This window comes from Typha latifolia, chromosome 10, assembly GCF_019914945.1.
Source record: "Typha latifolia isolate L0001 chromosome 10, TyphaL0001v2, whole genome shotgun sequence".
NCBI classification, from domain to species: domain Eukaryota; kingdom Viridiplantae; phylum Streptophyta; class Magnoliopsida; order Poales; family Typhaceae; genus Typha; species Typha latifolia.
In genome coordinates this window covers 4354648-4382395 of record NC_133095.1, presented here as the reverse complement: position 1 = coordinate 4382395, position 27748 = coordinate 4354648, and the positions used below count along the sequence as shown (strand labels likewise).

The window sequence follows — 27748 nt, the reverse complement described above, 5'->3', positions numbered from 1 at the left end:
TTTACCTAACTAACTACACATATTCATTTATAGATTAATATTTGATATTACAACAAGCTAGCAACAGCCTTGCAATATTAAAGCACTTTCATATGTCCAGTGTTCAGTGCTGAATGATTAAAACATCTCAGAACATTTACATACATTATTGAAGCAAGATACAGCTGATCTAAGCAAGACCTAACCAACGGTCTACGGATGAGCTCGCACACAACCCTACTTTCTTAGTCAGTCACTAAAAGTAGCCACTGAGAAAATGAGACTGGATCATTAGTGGTTATCATCCATTTAGGACTTGACAACTCCTACCGATAATAAGCCTGCTGATACCCCGGCATGAAGCTATTGCTATAACCTCCCATGCAGTTGTTATAACCCCCATAGACAGGATAACTAATAGGGGCAGAGGGGTAAGGCACACCAAGTGCTGCATTGGCTACCTCTTCAGTTGGATATGCATATGGATCCCTCATCGCTGGTGGGCTTCGACTGCCATAAACTCCATGTCCTGCTGGCCTATCATAAGGATGAGGAGGTGGAGCAGCTGGATATGTGGTGTGGGCAGATGGTGACCGCACATAGGTGGGTGCAGCAGGGAAAGATGACACGTAAGCATTGCTTGTCAGTCGACCAGCCTTAGCAGGAGGCATTGGTCCCCCACTGTTTGCTCGTGTGCGTTTGTTGGCTGGACCACTGTTTGCAGGACCACCACCTGCAGGCTTCTTCTTCTCGGCTTTGGCTTTCTCCAGATTTTCAAGACGCTTCTGAAGGTTTTCCAAGGGAAACTCAGCTTCAAGCTTGCGATCCTCAATACATTTCATGACTGCACGGATAGCTGACTGTTCCTTCCTATTAGCATTGACCTGCAAAAGATCCCGAAAGGAAAGAATCTCTAGCTCTTAAATTGACAATAAGAAGGAATAGCTGCAATAATCGTAAGGAAAATGTCTTCCCTCCAAGCATACAAATAAATCACATATAAAAGTTTTTTTCAATCAACTGATAGGGACATTTTAGTGGACTAGATAACAAAAAAGCTGTCAAATCTGTATAACAGAACACACAACTAAAAACGACAGGAAACTGAAACTTTTGATGGCAGTTTTACAAAGCAAAACATTTAAAATAAGTGCCTTTCATTAGAAGAACCATCAATAACATCTTAAAATAAATAGATAGAAATAATGGTAAACAGCACTTTAGTTTAGTCACAACTCACAACTCAGAGTTGCTCATTAGTGAACTACCACCATAAAAAAGGATAAGAATTTACATACCACAGCTTGGCCAGAGTTGTTGTGATCTTCTAAAGTTGAAGACTGCACCTTCTTTGAACACTTCAGAAATGACTTCAGCAGAGGAACAGGGGGGAATTTGTTCTGAAGACCAGCCTCATAGGCAAAGTTTACTGCATCAAGCTGTTGTCTCTTGCCAATAAGTTCCTCAATTATATCTGTAAACCAATTCAATGTTCGTAAGTCAATCATCTAAGACAAACCACACCAAAAAAAAAAAATGCAAGCATGTAACCTCTGAAGGTAACATGAATATTTCAGAAAGAATTTTATTTCCCTAAAGAAAATAAATAGAAGATGATACTTATCATGCAAAGCCGCACCATATACAATCAAGGTTGTAGAGAATATAGATTAAATCAACATGAAAGATCAAAATGGCAAATTAAGAAGTTGCCCATGTTTAATAAAGTATGAATCAAATAGTGGTTTACAAGCTGAAAATAACATCTCTCTGTAGTAGCAATTAGGGGCTTGAATATCGACCATCCCTCCTGTCAACTAGTAGCCCTTGGCATTCCAGAAAACTAATCACAGATTTATTCAAGTAAACAAATTTGACTCGAGTAATAATATGTTGCAAATGAGTGATAGGATTGATAGAAAGTACTGACAAAAGTAAAAGGAAAAGGAGGGGGGGAACCACACATTTAAGCTTTGATGTAACAAGTGCATTTAAAACAGTAGCACGCTACTAACCCAAATAACAGAAGACTGCATCCTGAGACGGTAATCGTAGCTAAACAGAAAATGAGGATGCTACAAGAATAACAACATATCCACATTAAGACTCCCAAAAGAGTCTCTATACTGCAGTAATGCACTACATAAGCTGCATTACATAAATACTAATGAGTAACATAACGCGATAGAATAATGATAGACATATAGAGGAAGATAAAGAAACCCCATACCAGCCATTCTATCCTCAAGCCCCAATTCCATGGCAAGTTTGGGCATCTGCCTACGCCACGAGAAGTTAACAATGATCTTCTGGTACAAGTCCCTGTCCTCCTTCGCCGGAATCCGAAACGTCACAACATGCTGAAGGAAAGTGTGTGCATCTGGTGGCTTTGCACCCTCCAGCCCGCCCCGCTGCTCCAGCCCTTCCTTCCATGCCTCCGCCATCTCCTTAGCCCGATCCTTTACACTCCTCGTCACCAATAGCCTTGCTGTCCCAAGCTCCGGATCTGCTAGTACTGGGACCAACGACTCCAGAATTAGCACACACGCCCACCCGAGCTCACTCGGCGACTTCACCGCCCGTTTATCCACGGGGAAAACCTTAGAGATCGCCTCTAACACGAATTTAGCTGGATCGATGCAGTCGGCAAGCGCGAGAGGGATCTCCGACCTGAGAACTTCCACCTCCTTCCTCTTCGACACTATAAGGTCCCAGAATGCGTCGGAATCCATTTTGGAGCACAAAGATCTCAGCTTTCCGGGAAGATTGTCCACAGGGTCATCGGAGGAGAGGGATCGTACGGAGGCGGCGCGGCGGTGGTCAAGATCGGCGAGGGCGGCGTCGACGGCTGCGCCGATGGAGATCTCGCGGCGGTGGAGGGAGTTGAGGGTTTGCTGGGTGTTGAGGTCTAGGGCTTGGGACTTGGAGCGGAGGGATTCGGATTTGGCCTCGAGGTCGCGCTCAAGGGAGGAGAAATGGTCGGAGAGCTCCTTCCAGAGGAGGGTGCAGCTCGAGATGAGCTCGCGCTGCCGCTCCAGCTGCGCGAAGCTGTCCTGGATGAGAGAGCTCGTGACGGCAGCCGCCGCCGAACCCATCGGGATCTCACGATCTCTTCGATCTAGAGGAGAAACCCTAACCCTAGAAGGGGGAAAGAGAAGAGAGGAGGAGGGAAAAGGCGAGAGGGGGAAAAAAGGAGGGAGCGGAGAAGGTACGAGTCAGTTCGTGAAACCAATGGACAGAAGACACGTGTCCTTTTGCTCCACTGTAAAGGAGAAAGCAAAGGTACTTATAAAAATGACGGGATCACCTACACCATGTACGCAGGAACGTACTGGACATCGCCATTGACAGACTGCCAAGTAAAAGTTGTATAAAATTCCTACATTCTGGTTTGCACTTGGATCGACTTGGATCCCGGCCATGGGGTTATTTATGTCATCGATTGCTAGAAGCTTCGGGTCGAGACACCGGAGTGAAATCCACCTTGCTGGCCATTCCGACTGGCCATTCCGACGTATTGGCTTGGCTGCTCTTGGCTGCATGATTCGGTCTTGTTATCCTTTGCAAGTGTATTCCTGTAGGATATAGGTGATTATCAAGTGGGTCATGAGGCAGAGTTAGGACTAAACTTTTCGAGCAGATTGGGCTCAAGAATTTATTCATGCCCACCAATTACTCGGGTCGAACTGAGCTCGAGCTAGACTAGAATATATCCATTACTGTTAATTAGCCCGTGAGATATTAGACTCAGACCAAACTTAATAGGATGAGTTATAAAATATATTATATATCATAATAGGTCAAGCATAATGGGTCTCCTATGAAAATATTTTAGTTATTTTTCATTGGATTTACTTATCTATGGTATATAATTAATTAAATTTCTGATGTGGAACTAAAAATCATAGGAATGGGTGGGTGCACTTAGGGGTGTAAACGAGTCGAGCTTGGGTGAGTTGGCACTAGCTCACGTTTGGCTCGAAATTAATTTCAAGCCTATTTGAGATTTAGGCTCGACTTAGTTTGGTTCAACTTGTGCCAAACTCGAGCCAAGCACGAGCTGAGCCCATGCCCGAGTCCGAGCCTAATTGAAGGAGGAGGATGAGGAGAAGGAGGTGGTAGCTTTTTGATGGAAGAGGAGGCTGATAGAAGATAAAGAGTGCAACACCCCAATTTAAAAAAAAAATTGACTGACGCACTAAGATCGGCTGGACTGCAGCCCCCTAAGATCGGCTTAGTGGACTGCAGCCCCCCACCCATCCCCCTTAGTGGGCTATGCTGGACTGCAGCCCACTAAGATCGGCTTAGTGGGCTGCAGACCGCAGCCCACCAACTCAATCTTGGTGGGTTGCGGTTGGACTGCAGCCCACAGCCAGACTTTGTGGGCTATGGTTGGACCCCCAGCCCACCTCATGCAACTTTGTGGGCTACAATTAGACTGCAGCCCACCAATGCCCCATTGCCTATTGGGTTAGGTTTGAGCCTAATCCAATACCTTCAGCCTATCCCATTTGGTAATGTTGGTATTAATACACAATTATTATACCTGTCATGACACTGTAGGAAATGTCGGTATTAATACATGCATTTAGTGTACTATGATATATTTTACATATACAGTTATTGATAATTTGCTCATCATGATATTATGAGAATGTTAATGTAGCATAGGCATTAGTGTAACGATGCTCTACATGTATCCTGTATGATATATCATTGCATAAATATCTGTTGTGAATATAGAATGTAACGATCATAATGACTATGACATACTTTATACATTCATAGATACTACACCACTTTCATCTATCATTAATAGTTAGGTTCTGACTAGGCAGTGAGTGCCCTTACTCACTTAGCCCAGGGTTAAGGGTAGCCCAGGGTTAAGGGTAGCCCAGGGTTAAGGGTAGAGTGTATATTATATGACTATACTATTAACGGCTTACACATGAGGTCGAGAGCCTATGTGGCATTCAAGTAATTATACTACATAGTCAGGACTAGATTATGATGATAAAAGAACATGATTGTGAGACAGGGATATATCTCTACCGGTACCGACGTAGGGTTAGGGCGCCTGTTGATGAGCCGAGGGCTCCCGATTCTCCCGCTAAGGGCGGTGATGATTCAGAGAGAGTGAGATATGGGCTTACGACCGGGGTCATTAGTCTGATTGCCACAGACAATCGGTCATGTAGTGTCGTCATACACATGTAGGTGGCATTACCGCTAGATGTGTATATATCCCCTCTCGATGTATGAGATGATGGATAGTTATGTGATGGATGATTTTCTTGAAAGTATTTACCCTATGTGATGAATAGCTCAGTGAGCTATGATAAGTATGATTAATGCCTCGATGGGCATGAGATGACTAAACTACTATTTTATTGATGTGCATAACATGTAAACACTATGATTGAGATATGTATGAATAAAAGATTATATCAAGCATGATATCTGTGTGGACTTATCTTGATACGTTTAGTAACTAACATGTTCTAGGATAGTGACCTGAAATCTTTATTAATTGCATTGATCTAGTAACTCATAATAAGTCATTTCAACTAGCATATTATTATTACTAGCAATTATAGGCATGCATTGGATATGCACATATGATTTTATTGCTTAGATTGTATGGATCCTACTTGCTGGGCTGTGAGCTCACAACCTCTTGGTGGCATTATTTCAGAGCTAGGGAACGCAGGTGCGGGTAGCGAGGAGTAGCTGCCTTTCTATTTCAGTATGTTTATTAGTTGTATTGAGCCCCTGCGAGGGCGTTATGATTGACGATGTATTTTGGACTTTAGCATTGTATTTTAGATGTGTATCTAAAAGGCTTGCTGTGACTTGTGGAACTTATATCCAAACTCTTATAGTTGAGTTTATTTATGGTGAATTTGTGTTGTTGTGTGCCTTGTGAAATTCTATTACTGACAGGTCATGTGATACACCACGTGGAGAAATTTACACACGCGATTTACACATGTATTTGGAGGTTTGGGTGTTTCAAAGAAGCTAATGGAGGAGGAGGCTACAACGGCGGCTTGTTGATGGAGGAGAAGGAATGTGAAGGAGGATGAGGAGGCTAACGAAGGAAGTGGAGGATGAGATGGAAGGCGAAGGATGAGGAGGCCGAAGGGGGAGAAGGAACATGAGGAAACCGAATGAGTAGGTTGAAGGAGGAGGAGGCTCGAGGTAGGAGGAGGAAGTCGAGGAAGGAAGGGGTTTGTTTATTGGAGTGAATATTATTAGATAAAAGTTAAGGTTAGATAAAGATAGGAGCCATCAAAAGGTCTAATGGCTATAAATATATTTATATATAACATTATATTTGAGCTGAGCCACTAGTTTATTTTGACACCCTTAGGAGTATTATGAGCAAGCATAGTGGGGTGAGCCTAGTTCATGGCACGTATTACTGTTTTGAGCTTGAGCGGGGCTTAGCTTAATTAAAATCCGATGAGCTCGAGCCGAGCTTAGGTGAATTAGGCCTAATGATCTAATCTGTTAGGGAATAAAAGCTTAGACAAAGGCCTACATCTAGTAAATTGGGATATTGTCACATGTACGAGGGAAATTTGACAGCTCAAGGTGGCAAGGGTGATTATGTTGGTGGGCAAAGATGATGTTGAGGTCCTTAACCTAGTGGAGTCTCTCTAAATGAAGATACCAAATATGAGAAGCTTAACCCATATGAAACAAAGGTGCTCTCTTCCTAGCTTACTAGGGTTGCCATTATGCCATGTTGTGGCTATCAACCGTAATGTGGAGTAGACAATGATAATGTGGAGTAGGCAGCTGATTGTGGATGTATTTTTTCAAGATTTATCATATTGTGTCCATATCTATGTTTCATCAATATTTCTCACCGTCAATAAATGTTAAGGCCCCGTTTTACTTTAGAACTAATGTTAATTCTAGAATAGATATTCCTCTTTGTTGTTCCTAAAATAAGGTCTTTATTTTAGAAATAACTATTATTCTAAAATAATGGTATAATAATTCTTTTAATGTGATATAAAGTGAAAGAAAAAAATGGGAAAACAAGTGTTTGTTTTTTTATTCCTAAAATGAGGTCTTTATTCACTCGTGTAACAACCTATCCTTAAAAGAAATAAAAAATAAAAAATAAAAATAAAAATAAAAATAATAAAAAATAAAAAATCTGTTATGGGCACGACGTGGCCGGCCACGTGCCCATGCAAATGGGTGCGGCATGGGGGTGCCACGCACCCCTAGCGCCGCCGCAGTCGCCGCCAACCCCCTATCGCCTCTGTCTCTCCTCTTTTATTTCTCTCTCATATCTCTCTCTTATGGCTTCTCTCTCTCTCTCTCTCTCTCTCTCTCTCTCTCTCTCTCTCTCTCTCTCGGGTTCACTGGAACCGAGCAGCCGGTGAGAGGCCGGCCGCTGGTTGGCCAACAGCGGCCGAGCCCCCTCTCCGCCGACCCGATCCCCTCATTTCTTTCTCCTTTTCTTTTCCTCTTCTTCTTCTTTCTTGTTTCTTCTTCTTCTTCCTCAACTTCTTCTCATTCTCTTTATGCACAGTGCTGGGCTCGGCATAGCACTAGTGGTAGTGTTTTATTTATTTATTTATTCTATTTTATTTTATTTATGTTATTTATTTAGGTATTTCCTTTTTAATTAATGCAAATAGAGTATTTAGACATTAATTATTTTAATAATAATATATATCCTTTAATATGATTATTATTAATTATAATTTGTATAATTAATGATTAATTAGGTATAAATATAGGTGATACTTATATTTATTTATTTATATCTCTATTAGATTAATAGATAGATTTGAAAATTATAATTATCAGATTTATATACTAATATTCTTATGAGATACATTTTAAGTAATTCTAATAATTTATTATATATTATTATTTTGTAACAAATAAAATACTAGTCTTATTTATTTATATATTATTTTATAAAGTAATGAATACATAGTCCCTAATTAATTAAGATAGAGTGAGAACCATAATTTAATTATAATTAGGTTTTTATCTATATTTATATTTTTATTTATAATTAAAAATCTAAATAGAAATTCTAAAACCTAATAAATCATCATATTTTATATGAACGGATTTTAATTAGATGAACGGCTAACTTCATGCTACTTAAATATTTTCAGATCTCGAACCCCTTATGTGAGGTCCTATGGACCATGTTAGGACGAGTTGTCCCTCAATTGTCGTATGTAAGGGATACGCGAGTTGTGTCTTATGATCAGATGTGAGTAGTATTATCCCCTAGATATATTTATCAAATTAGGATATATTATATAATTATATATATGCATGTTTTGGCCTCCAGCAAGATTATATGACCTTATTTAGAGATAATTTCAGTCGAGCATATTTTATCATGTATTTGATTAGACTGATCTGTGATATGAGTATGCTGATGATATATAAAAATGATTGAAAATGATTTTACTGTTATGATTTTATGTCGAGATGATCCCTAGCATAAGTATGCATGTGATAGACTAGTAGTGATATGCATGTGTTAGATATATGATTCGATATTACATTACATTATTTTGCTCTTGACTTCTTTACCACTTAAATTCCTGATATGCATGACTTGTTATAGTATTAGATATATGCACGTGATCTATCATATAGAAGGAAATACATAAATCTCATTGATAGAAAAATTAATAGAAAATGCATGTGGGTACCCTAGTAGGCGCCAGGGTTAAAGGTGCTTGGATTGATGATTATGGTCGCTGATATGCGATATCTCGTGGCTCACGTCCGAGGTCAGTTGAGTCTGTGCACATAGACAATCGGACACCTGCCGTTCGCCAGGGCATGTGTGTGGCGAGTTACCCTCATGTGATTTCTATTAACTGGTGGGGTACCTGATTTGGATGGATTTTGATATACCCTTAGCGTTTGACAGGGTATGATTATGACTGAGATACCCTTAGCGTATGACAGTATATGCCTTGAGCATATGGGCATGATATTGAGATCGGGTGCCGAGTTTTGACTGTGCATAGTGGTCTAGTATAATGATATTATACTGAGATGTCAATAATGATGGTGATGTTGAGAAATGCATATGATTTCATTATCATCTGATATACCTGATTTTCAAGTAGTCATTATGCATCATATGTGAGTGCATTTGGTATCATAACATGATCATGGTCGTCATGTATTATATGTGTCGTATTAAGGGAGTTATGATAATCGTATGACATGGAGATATATTTATTCATTGTCGAGAATTATACACTTTTATCAGTTATGACACAATATCTACCTTTTATTTATGTATTATTGATGACACATTCATATATTCATTCATGATACGATGTTTTTTCTGATTTATATTATTCAATACATGATTTACTTTTTATTTGACATCACTGATTTTGAGTAAGGTTTATTCACTGAACCTTTTGCTCAGGACTCTCTTTATTTATTTTCTAACCCTTAGATATTATGGTTTGTGACAGTGACTTGAGATATCCTGGGAAGATATTTAGAACAAAGATGAGGTGAGCTATACATGTGATATGGTATAGAAGATAGTTTATCTAGATATTGAGTTGTACCATTATTTGATATTTGTACTCCATTGTATAGACAATGATTTGCATAATACATGTCTAATTATAGTATACTCATATATTAGTGATTTTAGTTATATCTTGATGATTTATCGTGGCCTGTGTGGATTCTACTAGATTATATAGTTGTCTATGTTGTGACAGATTGGCACAATACACTTTCCTATGAGGAAAAACCTAAGCAAAAACCCCATGAAAACACAGTTGTAGACTGTGAGCTTGACATAATACACTTTCCACAATTACTTTCCATCTCAGTTTTACTGGTGCATCGTCTGCAGAAAGAACTAGAGTCAAAAGATCCAAATGAATCCAACCAACTGCTTATTTGTGCCGACAGACTTCTTCATTTCTAACCTTCCACACTTGCCGCATCCCATGCCCAATGAGACATCTCTGTTACACTCTGAATGGTCCTATTGATGCTCTGCTTTCTTTCATTACGCATAATTTCTTCAATGGTCTGTTGTGAATGTGAAATGTGCAGAAAACGCTACGTGATAGTTCTTTCATTCTCACTTTACTGTGATTAAATAAGAAAAATGGCTAAAATCCAAGATTCTGCTGATCTTTAAGAATACTTCCTTTTTGCCCACTTCTCCTCTTTCCTCTCATATCTTTCGATGATTATTTGTCATCGATCGAGAAGTATGTCGATGCTGCCAGCCTTCATAGCATTTCTTTAGCCTCATTTTTCTTTCCTCTTTGATTCAATTTCTCCGATATATTCATCAATCAACTACTTCATATCCAGCACTTAACATTTTTTTTCTCACTTAGATGTAAAATCATTATGTTGCCAGAGATTGGCACCTCTCACCACATGAAAAAAAAAAAAAAAAAAAATCATAGTCTGCTCCTGAAAACAGAGGAAACTTCTGGGCAGATAATGCCATGGAAGCCCTTTTGATGGCTCCTTAACGAAGAGTAAGTACTCTACTTTAAGGACATATCTGAAACGAAAGAGTTTAATTGTGTGGCAAAAGAAGAAGTTGGTAAGAAGAGAGACCTCCCTTTCCTTTTTGAATAGTCGGTAACCGTTAACATTTGAAAAGGGAGGGAGTGGTCAGCATACCGTTGCATAATTTGCATCACCTTTAGCTCTTTTTCTTTTTTTTTCTTCTTTTTTCCTTTCAAGCACTCCTTTTGTAGCATTGCAAGCTAATCTACGACGCCACAGTTTTTTTTCTTTCTTTCTTTCTTTCTTTCTTTTATTCACTGTGATCTGGATTGGTTTGAAAGGAGAAGCACAGGAGAATTAGTAAGTTTAAACAAGGTTTATTTTATACATCTCCAAAGAGATTAGCACGACTTTCGATGCAAACACGCATTACCATGATTTACTCTATTTTTTAAGGGAATGTGTTCGTAGTTGTTTTCCTTTTACTACAAGCAAATAAATTATGAGAATGATGTTTTGAGAAGATACTATAAATTATTTTTGGTGTTTTATTAAGAATACACAGATTAAATTATAAATAATTAAAACATGTACAGTATGAGTTCCATTGACTATCTAAGCATTATCTCATTGACATTCTTCAAGAGTAGTATTGCAAATCTAGATATTAACTCCAGATAATTCATTCACATTTGAAATTTTGGCCCAAAAATTTAACCTTCCTTTCAAGAAAATTGCTCCTTTTATTTATTGTATGAATTAGCCTACAAGCTTATAATTTATGATAGGATATTATGAGCTTAACAGTGGAGCTTAACAGTGGACTGTATGGAGGAGGGCTAATCCATTTGCCTAATCCACTAATAACCGTGTAGTCATTAGGATGCGAATGGTAATAGAGGGAGGTCATGAACTGAAAGTTTTCAAATATTCTATCCTAATTAAAAAAAAAGATTGAGGATATTAGTCAACTCAATTTTAGATCTATATTTTTACACCGGATATAATTAGATCGATAATGAAATGTAAAACTATATCCGGATAAATATTAATAGTATAAACTGATACATATAGAAATACAAATCAAATCTTACATGGGTTCGACTACAAATTTAATCTTAAAATGAATTTGAATACAAATTAAATGCCAATAAGACTGTAAAGAAATAAAATACAAACGAAGTAGGGACTTAGATAGATTTTAAAAATAAATAAAATTTAAACATTTATTTATTTATATGTATATATCGGCTGGCCCGTAACGGCAAGCTTGAGCATCAGTGACAGTTGTAGGCTCTTCCCGGAAAGGATTCATCTCCTTTCTTTGGAGAGCACGTTTACAGGATTACTCTTGCCAGTTTGGGGCTTCTTCTCATTTAATTCTGGATTCCCACTGCAGGTAACTCCTTGGAGTTTCTCCAATTCTTGTCTTTCTTCCATTTTCTCGCTTCTCCACGCACTAGTTTCCGGTACTGCTGGTCTTCCTTTCTGGGTTCCTCTCTGAGGTCTTAGGGACTGCTGGCTTTCCTTTCTGGGTTCCTCCCTGAGGTCTTATGGAATTAGGGGAGGAAAGGCGGCGCCTTTGTGCTCGTTTCTGTGAGTTGAGAGAGAGAGAGAGAGAGAGAGAGAGAGAGAGAGAGAGAGAGAGAGGAGAGAAGGGAAGTATGTCTAGGAAGAGGAAGACAGAGAACATAGAGCCCTCGGGGACTGATGGGATCCTGAACAGTGCCTTCTCCAATGTTGTGAAATCCGTTTCTGAGCTGCATTTGTATGCTCAGAGTCAGCTTACAGTATCCTTCCAGGCCGGGGAATATCACGGCTTGGTAAGAACAAAAGGAATCAGATCAAAAGGGCAATTGGGTTTTGCTCCTTTTAGTATGTTCGCTTTAGAAAGATTAGAAGTTTAGATTTATTACCGGTAGTTTTATCGTCTTCTGATCTTTCTTCTCTTATCTTTAAAAAAAAAAATTGAAGTTTGACATATTTAGGGTTTTTCAGTTTCTATCTGTGAACTAATAAAAGTTGAGCATAAAAGGAAAAGATCTTGTTCTGTTTCTGTAGATTTCTTGATTGTTCCAATAAATTTATCTGGATGGTGATCTCTGTTATTTCGTTTATTTGCGCCGCTGACATTTGGATTTTTGATGCTTTATTGCTATTCTTTAGCTGCTAGTGAGATAATCTTAATCTGCTTTAATAGTTGATTATTGACTTCTCTTCTCATGAACAAAATGGGGATTTTTTTTCCTTTTCTTGACTTTGCATCATGGAATTTTGGCATATATATATTTATTAGATATTTCTGATTAGCTTCCTTTTTATAGGGCAATTTTCCCCAACGCTGTCGTATATGCCTAGAGTTCTTTATTATGCTTGTAGTAACTGATACCATTTAGGACTTAAAACAGTGCTAACTTAGGGAGCATGGAAGAAAGAAGATACCATCCTACAATGTGGTTGCCTGAGTGATAATTAACTTATTAGAAAGAGATAGATATATTAAACTCATAACATATTTACTTTGAACTATCTATGGAAGATTTCCTGGCAGAATTCTTTGAATTCAATGCATGTACAAAGACTATATATATATATATGTAGTGTGTGTGTGTGTGTATAAACCTAATAATGGCTTATACACTGTATTATCGATATCTTCTTTTATAGTTGGTACTGTGATGAATGTTTGGACTAGGTTCTATTATAACGGTTTCAGGTAGATCAGCGTGTCAGTGATTTGTCATATTCTAGGGTCAGATCAGATCAGGTGGTCTAGTGGTCTAGTACAAATATCAGGTCTGCTTCCAATTTTCCATCAACCCTATCGGAACTAGACAAAGTTTATAGGCCTAGTATAGTACTATCATACCTTTAGATGTTTGATGAAGTGCTCATCTCTAACTAGACTGAGGAGTTGTGATTAGGTCCACATGCCAAGACACGTTGAAGAAGCAGAGGGGGTGGGAGAATTTAAAATATATGTATTTTAGATGTTGTAACAACTGAGGTTAATCCTTATGCAACTATCTATGTATATAAACCCTGATGACGTCCTCAAACTTAACGTGCCGCAATAACATTTCAATATAGAAGATGCATAAGCTTTGATTATTATGTTTATTTTTATATATGTCTGTACCTGTTGGAATTGCCACCATATATTGCCTAAATTGCACATAAATCTGAAGGTATCACCTGGAACACTAGGTTGTTGCTATTTGAGAACTGCTTAACTTTTGGAACGAATGTTTTCAAACCTAATTCCAGGAAACAAGCATTCAAATTGGAAGACCCTTATCATTTTCAGTGTCTTCAGTACTCAATCTAGGAATGATGTATTTGTTATTAATATGATACAGTGTCCATTTATGGAGAAAGGTTATAACTTCTTTCAACCAGGAGGCCTACCTATCAGGTATGTAAAAGATCCGAGCTCAAGTTGGCTCATTTAACTTCAGATGAGCTTGCGCTGCTCCCAATCACTTAAGGGATTGCAGGAATGGTCTTAGGGATATCAAGCTAATCTCTGAGTTATATATAGTATGCTTATCAACTAATTAGGGTTACAAGTTTATCTATTTATTTCAGTTTAATCTAGATGGAAGAAAAGAAGCTTAAATTTAAGATTTCTTTTTTGAATGTCATTATTGGAAAAAAATGGAGACAAGTACAAATACCCTAAGCTTCTCTTTCATTTGAAAGTCATAATTAAATTTTGATTCGGAGGATGCAAAAAAGCTATTTATGCATTCCACGCAGAAAATCTATTTATATAGTCGACAATATATACCGTGGAAATGTTATGTATGCATTTATGCACATATACTCACATAGTTGCGCACATACACTATTTTGAGTGGGGTTAAATGGTTGAGCTTAAGCTTGGCTCATCTATTAAATGAGCCCGTGAGCTTAGCTAAAATTATTGACCTTAAGCAGCTTAGGAACAAGCTAGCTTCTTTGACAAGTAAATTTGAGGGTTGAATGGCAAGGTTAGCTACTCATGGATGGGAGGGAAAAAAGTTAAAGAACTTGAGGTTGATATTTTGAGATGATTGCACCCTGTTTCTGCAGTAGTTCAATGATTTCAATCAATATTCCTTCCCCAAACTAGTTCACATGATATGTTCAACATATGGTGGTGAGGAAACTTAAGGAGTATATAACTTGTTCTTGAGATTGTGATTCAATTTAATATAAGTATCATGCATGGCAGGTAGAAAAGAAACTCATCCCCTTGCATCAGGCATTAAGGTAAGTTTACTGCAAAAGACTTGTCTGGAAGTCCTTAAGGCTTGAGTAAGGAACAGTGAATTTATTTGAAGCTATCCACAAGATACTAATATCTCTGTGCACTATTTGTGGAATCTTGCTTATGAGAATCAGGGCATGTTCTAGGAATCTGGTTTGAGTTTGTGGTGATGTTAAGTCTTAGAATACCTCCTTGTATGAAACATTAGGGTCTACATAGGATATCATCTTTCATATCTAATTATTTACCCGTTAGCCGCTTTAATATTTAGTTAACCATTGTTTGGATTTATAAGTAGGAGCCTTCTTTCGAGTTAATGTTTAAGTGCATGTATCTTCTTTAGGTGAATAACATAACTTTCTTACCGTAGTTTTTTTAGACACTCTCATTCTCTGTTTGTTCTGCTAGCTAAAAAGATGCGATATTTGATCTAGTCATCTATAGGATTTTTTCTTCTTTATAGAATGCAGAGGGACCATACAAAAATTATAGCATGTTATTAGTATTTAGTTATTTATCAAGTAAGCATCCACCAATAGCTTGTTTTGTAACTAAGTAATTGATGTTTGTAAGCCCTAAGGTGAATTACTAAATGAGTATCTTGAGTTCTTTTTTGTTTGAATTTGCAAACCACAGTAGCACATAGATCTTTATTTTATTTTCCAAAATAGGCAACAGAACAAAGTTTTTTGTTACAATACATGATCGTCAGGAGTTCTCTTTATCAAAGTTACACGATCGGTACATCATTGCTGGCTTGGTTGGTTCCTCCAGAGGTAGACAGGTTGGTTAGCATTATAAGTGTTAAGAAAATGCTCGCCTGTATGTCCTATGGTGGAGAAAAGAGCTGAACAGTCCAGTGGCTCCTTATATGATGGACTATTCAGCGACCCGCTGTAGGCAGCAGTACCACCATGTTATGGCTTCTATAGGTAGAGAACAATCAATTCTGCAAACCTTGTTGCTTTAAGAAATAAGTGTCTTCAGGCAGAAGATTTTTAAGAGCTTCATCTTCCTCTGCTGGAACCAAACCAGGCAGCATCTTAATCGCAAAGGACAATATTTGTGGCCCCACGGTTGTTGTCAAAAAATTTCAATATGGAATATTAATTGCAAATAAGCCTGCAGCACATATACCTGTTGGCTAGTGAATAGGTGGGCCACAGTGCTTGATTGTATGTAACGGTATGCCATATTTGGTTATTACATGGATATGATGCAATAAATGTTTATAGTAAACATGCTAGATATAGCTTCTTGCCAAAATTTCACAATTTTATGAATATTCTATGTATCAATCTTAATTCATCCTGTAGATCTGTTATTAGCTTAATGTCTACTTATTATTTGACTGCATTACTAGAAAGTATGAACTAGATCTAGCTAAAGTTACCCAAGTCCTAGAAAACTCAATATCAGGGCTAGTTGGCAGCTGATAAAGGTAGCGACAAACTTGATCTGTTTTGAAGCAATGGAAATAGCTGATGCATGGATAGGAAGCAAATTAAAATACTGAAAATCATAACTCATACACAAATTACATGCTGCATTCAGAAGACTTCTAAGAATTAGTACAATGATGTTAAATACTTTACTATTTTTTAACTTTGTTAAAAGTCATACACCAAACCTTTGAATTAGAAACATGCTCAAATATTAAGCGATGCTACTGATTTAGGTTTTCATTTTTAGTTGATGATCTTGCATGATTGTTCTTTTTTCTCGAAATAGTCTTGATACTTCTCTCTTACCGACTGAATTATCATTTTGAGTAGTTCATTTGTTGAAAAATGTGTCGAACCATAATGTGTTCATTATCTTTTTTCCAAGTAATTACTTTTCTGAATTTAATTATTCATGTTGACCTAACATAGTTATGGACAACTACTGCAGAGGGTTGGCCATATTACCTTGGTCACCTTTCCTACATAATGTACTTCTCTGAAAGATGTTATACATAAGATTTGCACTTGATTATCTCAGGAGAAATTACTTCAGTGGATCACTCAGCAAAATGGATCGCAACTTACTGTTTCTGATGTCATGTCGTATCTCCAGGTCCTCTTCTTCCCTTTTTCCCATAGTATTTGTTTATATCAGCTTCTTTCTCTTAGATCCTGTAATTCTTTAATGTGCCTTTTCACTTTTCAATTTACTGGCATTTTTAATTAACTTTAGCCAGCTCCAAATTAACTTATTGTTAGCCCATTTTAAAAAATGATACAGTAGCAGTATCTGATCATTAGTTTATTATAGTCCATTTTGAAGAAATGATATAGTTGACAGTGGACAGTCTGTGATCATTAGGTTATTGTAGCACTTATATATCTTCTAGTTAGTACTTTATTCAATGCAAGTTTATTTATTTGCTAAATATAGTAAGTTTTTAGATAAGACTTTGTTTAGATTTCTCGAAACAAGGCTGTTAATAAATGGACCTAGCTTAGAGGTCCGAGAGTAGTAATGACAAATCAAGATTCCTGACTCACTACAACATTAGTCTTATACCATGATAGTGTTACAATCATCCTCAATGAAGATAATTCTAATCCGTAATGTAGCTCTGGACAAAATTGAACACAAAACTTTCATAAACAAGATGGATCGATCTAACTATTGAAATGATATGAGATTCGAATATGTTATTTCTCTAGAAGTCAAGAATCCAACACAATCAGAATCTTCTCGATCGGATAGGTAGATCAATATATATGGTGAAAATACTGACCAAAGGTTAGGGGTGTGGATGGTGGAAAGTGGGAAAGTGGTGATATGGGATGGTGCCTTGAACAAGTTGAGGGGGAGGGGGGAAGGGGCTTGTAGGTGGAATTGGTCACTGGACTGAAGAGGGAGAAGCAACGGAGTTGTAATGGGTTGAATTTCGAAGTGAGTACCGATGGGGAGAGAGGAGGAAGGAAAAGGTTGGCTCAAACCTAAATACAAAATAAATGTCCAAATATTTAATAATTCCAAAGTGACTGTCACTCCACACATTTGGAGGCTAGTCGTATGTTCAAAAATAATAAATAAATTCTAATACGAAATATCTCAGCCGTCAGACGTTCAAATGATCAAAACAGTGCCTCTGTATATGCGAATACTATTGTAGGTGTTCGAATGCCTTTTCATGGCTTTTGAATGGCTTTTTATGGCATTCGAACACTCCAACCAGAGATCCTTATTCTTCAAAAACAAAAATGATCAAGTTTGAGATGGGTTGGTTAGGTTCAATCCGTATCATAATCACAAATCGCAGCATATAGGAATAGACGCATTTGCCTATTGTCATCTCCTAAGGCAGATATTTTCTTTTACACAAACTTGCATAATGCAGCCCCATGAGAAGGCCATAGTTAATCAATTTTGAATTGCAAAATATACCATGTGATATGTGTACATTTATATTATATAGGAAATCAATTTAGGAGTCATGGAAGGATTATTTGTCTTAGAAATGGTAACGGATCCACTAATTAAACAAAAAATAAAATAAATTCAGGCAATATTAGTGTAACTCAATCGAGTTATTGTAAGATCCTTTGGAACTTCCCGAGATTATGCACCAATATGCATATGTGTGTACCTGTGAACATGCACGCTTTTCGAAAGGTCAAATGGTTTTACATTTTCTGTAATTTCACACTAAGCCAGCTGGTGGCCATGTATGCATGGTTGCATATAATGAAACAAAAGCCTAAACTCCTTTGAGTGCAGTCTCAATAGAAAAGGCTGTAGGAGATTTCTCCAATTTTCTGTTTTTTTTTCTTTGAGAAGATTCTCTATCGTTCTGCAGATCAGTAGGTCATACTTGATAGAAAACCTCCATGATCAAAGACCCAAAGAACTCTATGAACGTTTAAATTATTTTAGATGGAATATTTTCGAGTTAAAAACACGAACCAAGTGTTAATTTTATTTTTAGGTACACTCGGCACATAAAATGTGGATGTTTCAAACATTATTATTCCTTACCTTCTTTTTAAAAATGTTTTCTACTTTCTAACGTGCATATGTTTTTTTGTTGAAGTATTATTATTGTGACGAATGGAAGAACTCTGATGTATTCACATTGAGAATGAGTATAAATACATGGTTGAGGTATATTGTCCCTCAGGTACATGATAAGAGTATATACATTAACACCCCCTTCAAACTCAAGGTGGATCAAACACAAGGAGTTTGCTAACTAGATATCTAAAGCGTGGAGTGGGATGCGATTTGGTGAAGAAATCTGCTATTTGCTCCATAGATGATATATGTGGAAGACTAATAGTGCCAGCTAAAAACTGATGTCGAACAAAATGACAATCTACCTCAATATGTTTTGTTCTCTCATGAAATACAGGATTGCTTGCAATCTGTATAGCACTCCTGTTATCACAATAAAGAGCAGTGGGTGTAGGAGTTGCTATGCCAATATCTCCCAATAGACGGCGAAGGTGAATGATTTCCTTAGAAGTAGTGGACATAGCTCTATATTCTGGCTTCGTACTAGAGAGAGAGATAATATCTTGCTTCTTGCTCCATCACGATATAAGAGAGTCACCAAGGAATACACAGAATCCAGTAGTAGAACGATGAGTGGTAGGATCACCAGCCCAATCAGTATCGGAATAAGCACGAAGAACAAGAGATGAATGAACAGATATCAATAGAGAGCGAGTAACAATCCCCCACACATATCTGAGAATCCGGAGTAGTGCTGCATAATGAGTAGATCGAGGAGCCGCCACAAACTGACTAACTATACTCACAGCATGAGAAATATCTGGTCTAGTGATGCATAAATACACAAGTTGTCCAACAAGCTGTCTGTATCTAGTTGGATCTGTCAATGGCACTCCATCTGTAGGACGAAGCTTCACATGAAGCTTAAGAGGTGTATCAACTGTCTGATCATCAGATATAGCTGCCCTGCTGATCAAATCAGAAACATACTTTTGTTGAGATACAAGTATACCTCTCTCACTATGAGCAATCTCAAGACCAAGAAAATAACGCAGCTGACCCAAGTCCTTCATTTGAAAGTACTGAGACAAATGTTTCTGTAGAGACTTGATAGTAGCTGAATCATCACCTGTAATAATCATGTCATCTACATAGAGTAGTAGAATAACACATCCCTGCGGAGAAATACGCGTAAACATAGAGTGATCATGATCACTCTCAACAAAACCAACCTCTGTCATCGCTCGACGAAACCGCTCAAACCAAGCACGGGGTGCTTGCTTGAGACCATAGATGGTACGCCGAAGTTGACAAACATAGGGCAAAGGAACAGACAATCCCGGTGGAGGCTGCATATAAACTGTTTCTGCCAAATCACCATGAAGAAAAGCATTCTTTACATCCATTTGATACAAAGGCCAGCGACGAATGGCAGCTACGCAAGAAGAGTACGAATAGTAGTCATCTGAGCCACAGGGGCAAATGTCTCCTCATAATCAATGCCATACTCTTGGGTGAAACCTCTAGCAACAAGACGAGCTTTATATCTCTTAATAGATCATTCAGATCGTCTCTTGATTTTGTAAACCCTTTTACAACTAACAGGTTCAATGCCACTTGGTAGAGGAACAACATCCCATGTTTGAGTATGTGCAAAAGCCTGAAACTCCTCATTCATAGCATGTTGCCACTCAAGATGGACAACAGCCTCCTGATAAGAATTAGGCTCATGATCTGCGTGAAGAGCTGTTAGAAAGATGTGGAACTCAGAAGAATAGCATGCAACATCAATAAATCTATATCTCTTAGGAGAACGATGCTCACGTTGAGATCGACAAGGACCCACAGTTCAGCTGGAGGAGAAGGTGCAAAAGGTGGAGCCGAAAATGAAATAGGAGGAACAAGAGGAGGAGAAGATGAAGGAGGTACATGAATAACTTGTCGCGAGTACACCTGAGTGATAGGTAGACAAGGGAGAAAATCACTAGGACATCCAACAAGAGGCTCCTTAGGAGAATTTGAAGTGGGCACTGTCTCAAGAGGAGACTGAGGAATAGATGTCGAAGTTGGAGGCTCAAGAAAAGTGAGGTCCTCAGACTCATGAGAGTAATAAGGAATATTCTCTAGAAAAGAGACATGACGAGCAATCCGCATTCGACGAGTCAAAGGGTCATAGCATCTATAACCTTTGTGTTCAGAACTATATCCGAGAAGAACACATTGCACATATCGAGCGGACAACTTGTCATACTCATGAGCAGGTAGCAAAACAAAGCAAGTATATCCAAAGACACGAATAATACTATAATCTGGTTTAACAGATAAAAGAACCTCATGAGGAGAGCGATCTCGTAGGAGAGGAGAAGGCATGAAGTTAATAAGGTTAACAGAGGTCAAGAGAGCTTCTGCCTAGAAAGAACGAGGGACAGATGAACTAAGAATGAGAGCATGCATAGTCTCTAAAATATGACGATGTTTTCGTTCTGCTACACCATTTTGTTCATGAGTGTAGGGACAAGACTGTTGAAAAATGGTGCCATGAGAATGGAGAATGGAACGCATAGCAGTAGAGGTGTACTCTCGAGCATAGTCAAGACTGAAAACCTTAATGTGTTTGTGAAATTGAGTGTGAATCATAAATGTAAAAATTTGATAAATTTGGGAAATCTCAGAGCGATGACGAATGAGATAAACCCAAGTATATCTAGAGAAGTCATCAATAAAACTCACATAATACAAATATCCACACTTGGAAGATAAAGGTGCAGGGCCCCATATATCAGAATGAACAAGATCAAAAGATGAACTGCTTTTACTATTACTTGAAGAAAAAGGAAGAGCTGATAGTTTGGCTAACTTACAACTCACACAATCCGACATAGAACTAAAACCAAAAGAATCTCGTCCTAAGGCTCCAGAATGGAAAATACCTTTAAGACGAGATTTGGACATGTGACCTAACCTACGGTGCCACAAATCAACAGGAGAGAGAGTAGCACCAACAAAATGGGAAATGGGTGAGACAGGTAGATGAAGAGAAGAGATGTGGTAAAGGCCACCAGCTCTACGACCAACTCCAATCTCTTGGCCGGTAAGTGGATCCTGCACAACACAAGAAGTCGCAGTAAATAAGGCATGATAGCCAGAATCACAAATACTGCTAATTGAGAGAAGATTCATGCTCAGATCAGGAACATGTAAGACATGCGGTAAAGTGAGACGACCGGAATGCTTCGAGGTAGTGGTAATAGATCCAGACTGAAAAATGGGAAGAAGAGATCCATTTGCAGTTTGAAGAGGTGGTAAATGCGACATGGGTGAGCAAACAGTAAGTATAGAAGAATCTGGAGTCATATGCTGAGTAGCACCAGAGTCCACAATCCAAGTGTCACGAGTAATACTAGATGGAGTAGACATGGCTGAGTGATCTGTTGGAGAAGCAGATGTAGTGGCCACTGGATTATGTAAAAGACGACTGAGGAGCTGACTCTGTTGCGCCAGTGTTTGCTCAATCTGCTGAAGACGATCTGATGGAGCAGTATGCAAGACAGGAATGGTGGAAGGCATCTAAGAAGATACAATAGTAGCCATAGATGCCATCGGACGTAGATGACTCTTTTGTTTGTGGTTCTTGCGTTTCTCAGGATACAATTCCCAACATGTCTCAATCAGATGTTTCGGCTTATGACAATGAGAACACTGAGGACGAGAGCGAGAGTAGTTTGAGCGAGAGTAATTAGCAGAAGTGACATCAAGAACCTATTCCACCCCGGTTGAAGGGAAAGCCACTGGTGGAGCATATCAAGTGCACTATCTACTGTAGCACACCAATATGGCCAATCAGCAGCGGTTACAAGCATAAAATCAGCGGAAGAAGGAAGATAATCACGGACTATATCAGAATTAGCCATTGAAAAATAGTTGCAACATATTCGAGTAGCAAGTTTAATCAATTAATCCTTTGCTGGCTCAGACTTCAAGCATGAACAAATTGAGATGAATTGATCTAATCAATTATTTCTCAGATAGGATTGAGATGAATTGATTCAAGTAGCAAGTTTAATCAATTAACCCTTTGCTAGATCAGACTTCGAGCAAGAACAAATTGAGATGAATTGATCTAATCAATTATTTCTCAGATAGGGATTGATTCACCTTGCCGTTGAGTCCTAAAGGCGCCCAACCTGTAACGATCGCCGTCGCCGGAGTTGGAGGAAGCGCCGGAGTTGGCAAGCCTCTCCGATCAGAAGCTTCCAGCCTGAGGGAAGAGTCGACGGCGTTGATAGAGATCTAGAGAAGGGGCGGAATCGACGGAAAGGGGCTGAAGTCGATGGATTCACGTTGATAGTGATCCAGAGAAGGGGCAGAATCGACGGAAAGGGGCCGGAGTCGATGGATTCACGTTGATAGTGATCCAGAGAAGGGGCGGAATCGACGGAAAGGGGTCAGAGTCGATGGATTCGCTGGCGGCGTCGATGGAGACCTTGGAGCTGCCACTCGAGCTTGCGACAATCGATGGCAGCGAGGCGTCGAAGGAAATGAAGCTCGCAATAGTTGACGACGGCGAGGCGTGGAAGGCCAGGAGACGCCACTCCTCCTCTGCGCTGAGCTCAAGATCGGATCCTCTGCCTTCCTCGTCTGCGACCAGACCAACGACTCCTCCCCTGCTGTGGGAAGGAAGCCAAAGTCGGTGGGATCGACTTCAGGGTTGAGATGGAGGAGGTAGAGAAGGCGGTGACGGTCGGCGTCGATGAGTGTGATCCGTTGACCGGAGAGATCGATCGGCTACGAGTTCACGAAGAAGGTTAAAGATGGTAACCTAGTGATAGCTCTGATACCATGTGACGAATGGAAGAACTCTGATGTATTCACATTGAGAATGAGTATAAATATATGGTTGAGGTATATTGTCCCTCAGGTACATGATAAGAGTATATACATTAACAATTATAAATTTTGTTCAAGTACATCACCATGTGACCATGCAATGTAGATTTCCGTCGGTACAACTAATACTTGACAATAATGTCTAAATAAGGCTTAACCAAAGCAGAGCATTAGCCAACCATCTATAAAAAATTCATTGGTTCGTCATAAAAGAGTTATAAATATACCAATAATTGGAAATTACACAATTCAAACAGTTATGAATTCGACTGAAAGCAAAATGGACAAAGATAAACCTTTTGATTCAAGAACGATTGCCAATTTTTTCTATACTTATTCTATGTATGTAGATTTCAATAGGAATCACACAAGGGTAGATTGATAGAAACCTCTAGTAAAATACCACCAGTACCCAGTAAAGTAAATAAAAAACAAAAAAAACACATGAGAATATATATCACATATTAATGGCCTTGTATTATTGGTTGATAGAGAATCAAAGTTAGTTGAATAGCGAGCAAACACTAATAAAAGCATTTCTAGTCTAAAAATATCCTAAAGACAGATATCAAATTACTAATAGAGATGGTGAGCTTTCATCTTGCTTCTATTTTTATTTTTTTTTATACATTTTCTTTTTGTGGTGACATTGAACTACTTTCAGGGAGAACTTATGCGTGTAAGAAATGTTTCCATGGCTCCTGAATTCCAAACCCAGCGAAGTCTGCCTACTTTTCGCATGCAGCTTCCTTCTGTAACTGCTCCAATACCGAATATAGGGGTGGCAGCAACATATTCAACTATTCCACCAAGCACTCACAGAGAAGGTGCAAGCCTTGATATAACATTTGGATTAGGGAGCTACAGCTTGAATGATCCTCAAGGTTCTCACAGTCATGGCAGTGACTTTGTGGGTATGCGAATGTATAACTCTGGAGAGGGGACTAGCTATGGAAATTTGCACTTTGTTAACAAAACAATAATGGAGAACTTCCTCAAAATCACTGATGCTCCTGCATCTGCAAGCAGGAACAACACTGAAGACTACATATCCCAAGTTCATATTCATGATGCTTTTGAAGAGTCTATGATGGACATGCATATTGAAGGCCCTGGTAAGTGATACAATGCAGTAAGGCAAAGTTAAGACTTCAGTGGCGCAATGCCCAGAATGTATGGATGAGACTCCTCTACTTCTGGTTCCAAAATGGCTATGGGATAGTCTTTATTTGAATAATCTCTGTTTGAATCTTTAAACTCTTTCTCAAATGTTCTTGAATTCGAACAATGCTTTTATACTTCCTGATCACTGCTATTATGCAGTGTTTTACTTCTCAATAAGAAACTTGGATATACAAATCTTTGCGCCTTATGTTTGCTTATGCATCATTAGACTTTCTCTTATGAATGTTATAGTGGATATAATTAACGAACTTAACAAATTGAGATGGTTGTAATGAGAGCACATGGTATATATATACATATATACACATATTCTTTTTCTTTTTCTTTTTCCTTTGTCTGGAGGAACAACTAGGAATTTTCTGTAGGTTCTACAGTTATCATCATGAAAGAAAGTACCACCAAGAGGATTTTTTTCCCATTTTTGTGCGAGAATTAATAGTTTTTCCGATTTCTCTTTGTGAGAGATTACATGAAGATTACTACATATATGTTCTTTTACTCCTCATTTTCTATCTCAATGTCTGGAATCCAAGTCATCAACTCTAGGACCAACAAGTCAAACGGAACAACATCTTGAGACTTGAATGCCCTGATATAGGCTTGTGGTTGAATTGATTCAAACTCTCAGGCTGGATGAATGGAAAGTTAATTTTGTTAGGCCATTTGAGTGGTTGATCATCCTGCATTGATATACTTGCTCTCCTTTTTCAGATATACAGTACAAGGAAATTTTCAAAACAAAAAAAAAAAACCCCTCACATTATGGATTTTTTTTGTTTTTTTTGTTGGAGAAATAATGGGCATAGCCCAGTTAGCAGTTGATGTGGCCATCAGGAAGAGGAGGCTGGGCAATCATGGTTAGGGAGTCTTGAGGAATGTTACATGTGAGATCTCACATATCTGATTGTCTCTCCAGCTTCCAAACCTCAGCTCCCAGATTGGGTCAATAGTCAATGTGATGAGCAGATCAACTTGGGTGGTGATTGTAATCCATACAAGCCTAGGCGCAATGTGCATGAGAGCACTTGCACCCACATTGAAGGTGACTGATAGCGATGAAGGTTGTCCCTATAGGATGGCTGAATGCATACTTCCCTTTCATATTTCTTCTCTACAGAGTCCCTGAGCACCTTGCACCATTGGGACGACCATTCCTTCTCAGCGTTAGGACGACTAAACGCCATGGGAATGGAGCCCTGGATCGACTAGTGTCCTAGAGAAATATCTAGCAACAGCCCAAACTCACTTAGGAATACACGAGATTCCTCGAAGGAGATGATGGCTCTAAACTGGGTTGTTTCGTTCCTCGAACAATGATACGAGTCCAAGATCTTACTCTGGAAAGACTAATAATCTTCTTCACCAACTTCTTTTTCTAGCAATCAAGAGCGAGGATAAAGAGAGTAATCCATACACAGTAAGAAAGCTATATCCTGTTAGCCTCCTAGTTCACCGACTAAAGCTTGAGAATGAAGTCTTCCCCTCGTAGTGAAACCAACCCCCTAAGGGCAGTTTCCTAGAAGTTCACGAAAGGGGAAATGGAACAATAAATTTTCCATCTCCATTCTTTTTTCTTCCATAACTTCTAATGAGGAGGGGCCTTGATGTAAAGAACAAGGGCTGTCTCAATGCCACTCACCATTACAAGCTTGTCGGTCAATACCACCGTGAAACGCGAGAGCTTGGAAGAAGTTCTTTAGACTGCAAGAGGTGAAGAAAGATAGATCGTGCATTCTTCAACATGTCCATACATGTTAGACAACACGGAGAGATGAAACTTGCTGGAGAAGTTTCTGTGCCCAAGGTGGCCACACCTACAACGAATTATGTTCCAGAAAGCGGAGGCCCGGCGGCCTAGCTCTACGCAACAGAGACACTTGTCACCCAAGTAGAAGGATTAGAAGAAAGAAGTTGGTAAGGGGACGCATGCTTGACTATGAGTGGTAAAAATTATCTCTATCCGATAAACCAACTCTTAATCAGTTAATCAGATTTAGGTTTAGTCTAATTAAGTTTGAGTTGCTTGCCTAATCTAATTAATAATTAGGTTGTATTTGCATTTATACCATTGAACCATATTGACCCATTTGTCCCGTTTAAGTTACGGGCTTGATCAAGTCGGGTCAACTCGCCAATTCGATATATATATATATATATATATATTCTAAATATCTAGCTTAAATCTAACTCTAACTCACTCAAACCCCTAACTATCTTCAAACGCGTCCCACCACAGGTCCTCCATAAGATTTCATCTCCTACCTCTCCTTCGCAGCCATGGTCCGCAACACTGGCCTCAAACTCCATCTATCCCTCTTCTCAACTCCTCATCTAATCTCCCACTCCCTCCTTTAGTTTGTCGTGCATCCACTAGTGACCCGCTCCTAGGGTTTCAATGAGCTCCTCTCCTCCCACCTAGGGTCCATCTTCCCTTCTCCGAGCGAGAGAGATGGATTCCTTTGGTTCTCCCGGCCTCTCCTTGTTGAAGGATTTTGGCAAAGGTTCAACCTCATGCGGCAAATATGCGAGGTCTTAGGAAATTCTTCTCGTTGAAGGATTTTGGCAAAGGTTCAATCTCATGGGGCAAATATGCGAGGTCTTAGGAAACTACCTTGAGAGCACTGCCGTCCCCAAGGAGTTGATCTAGAATGGTGACGATATCGGTGTCAATAGGGTCTACCTTGATCACTGCATGCATGTGATTAAACCCTTGATCTTGTCGAATCTCTAGCAGTGGTAGGGCCCCACTCCTCTCGCTTAGAATGACGCGATGTTCACCGAGGCGTTAGATTTGGCACCGGTGGTAGGTAGCGAACAAGGTGAGATCATCCAAACTCCGAAGGTCTATGATTGTGAATGGCACTAGCAGTGAATGCTGGTGATGGATCCGGTAGTGGTGAACATCGTTGATCTCCATTTAAAATTTATTTTGTCATTTTGTATGAAGAAATTTTTTTTTTTGAGTTCATTATATGTTATTTTGTATGTTAT

The 27748-nt window shown here is 38.9% G+C and overlaps 2 protein-coding genes across 2 annotated transcripts; one reads left to right on the top strand and one right to left on the bottom strand.

The window, feature by feature from the left end:
• On the bottom strand, positions 1-3507 carry LOC140796224 (FRIGIDA-like protein 4a). The gene is made up of 3 exons (XM_073149152.1): positions 2210-3507; positions 1278-1453; positions 1-863 (listed from the first exon to the last, which is right to left on the bottom strand). Exons 1-3 carry the CDS (start codon positions 3072-3074, stop codon positions 306-308), a joined length of 1599 nt encoding a protein of 532 aa, XP_073005253.1. The 5' UTR covers positions 3075-3507; the 3' UTR covers positions 1-305.
• An 8250-nt stretch (positions 3508-11757) lies between these two features.
• Positions 11758-24931, top strand: LOC140795960 (uncharacterized). The gene is made up of 3 exons (XM_073148787.1): positions 11758-11884; positions 16721-16795; positions 24237-24931. Exons 2-3 carry the CDS (start codon positions 16781-16783, stop codon positions 24693-24695), a joined length of 474 nt encoding a protein of 157 aa, XP_073004888.1. The 5' UTR covers positions 11758-11884; positions 16721-16780; the 3' UTR covers positions 24696-24931.
• The last annotated feature ends 2817 nt before the right edge of the window (positions 24932-27748 follow it).

Bases quoted from the DNA above. Each gene is read 5' to 3' on its own strand.
- LOC140796224 (XM_073149152.1), bottom strand. From the start codon at position 3,074: ATGGGTTCGGCGGCGGCTGCCGTCACGAGCTCTCTCATCCAGGACAGC. The intron at 1,454-2,209 runs GTATGGGGTTTC...ATTGGTTTACAG, and splicing joins GCTTGAGGATAGAATGGCTG to ATATAATTGAGGAACTTATT. The intron at 864-1,277 runs GTATGTAAATTC...GATCTTTTGCAG, and splicing joins ACAACTCTGGCCAAGCTGTG to GTCAATGCTAATAGGAAGGA.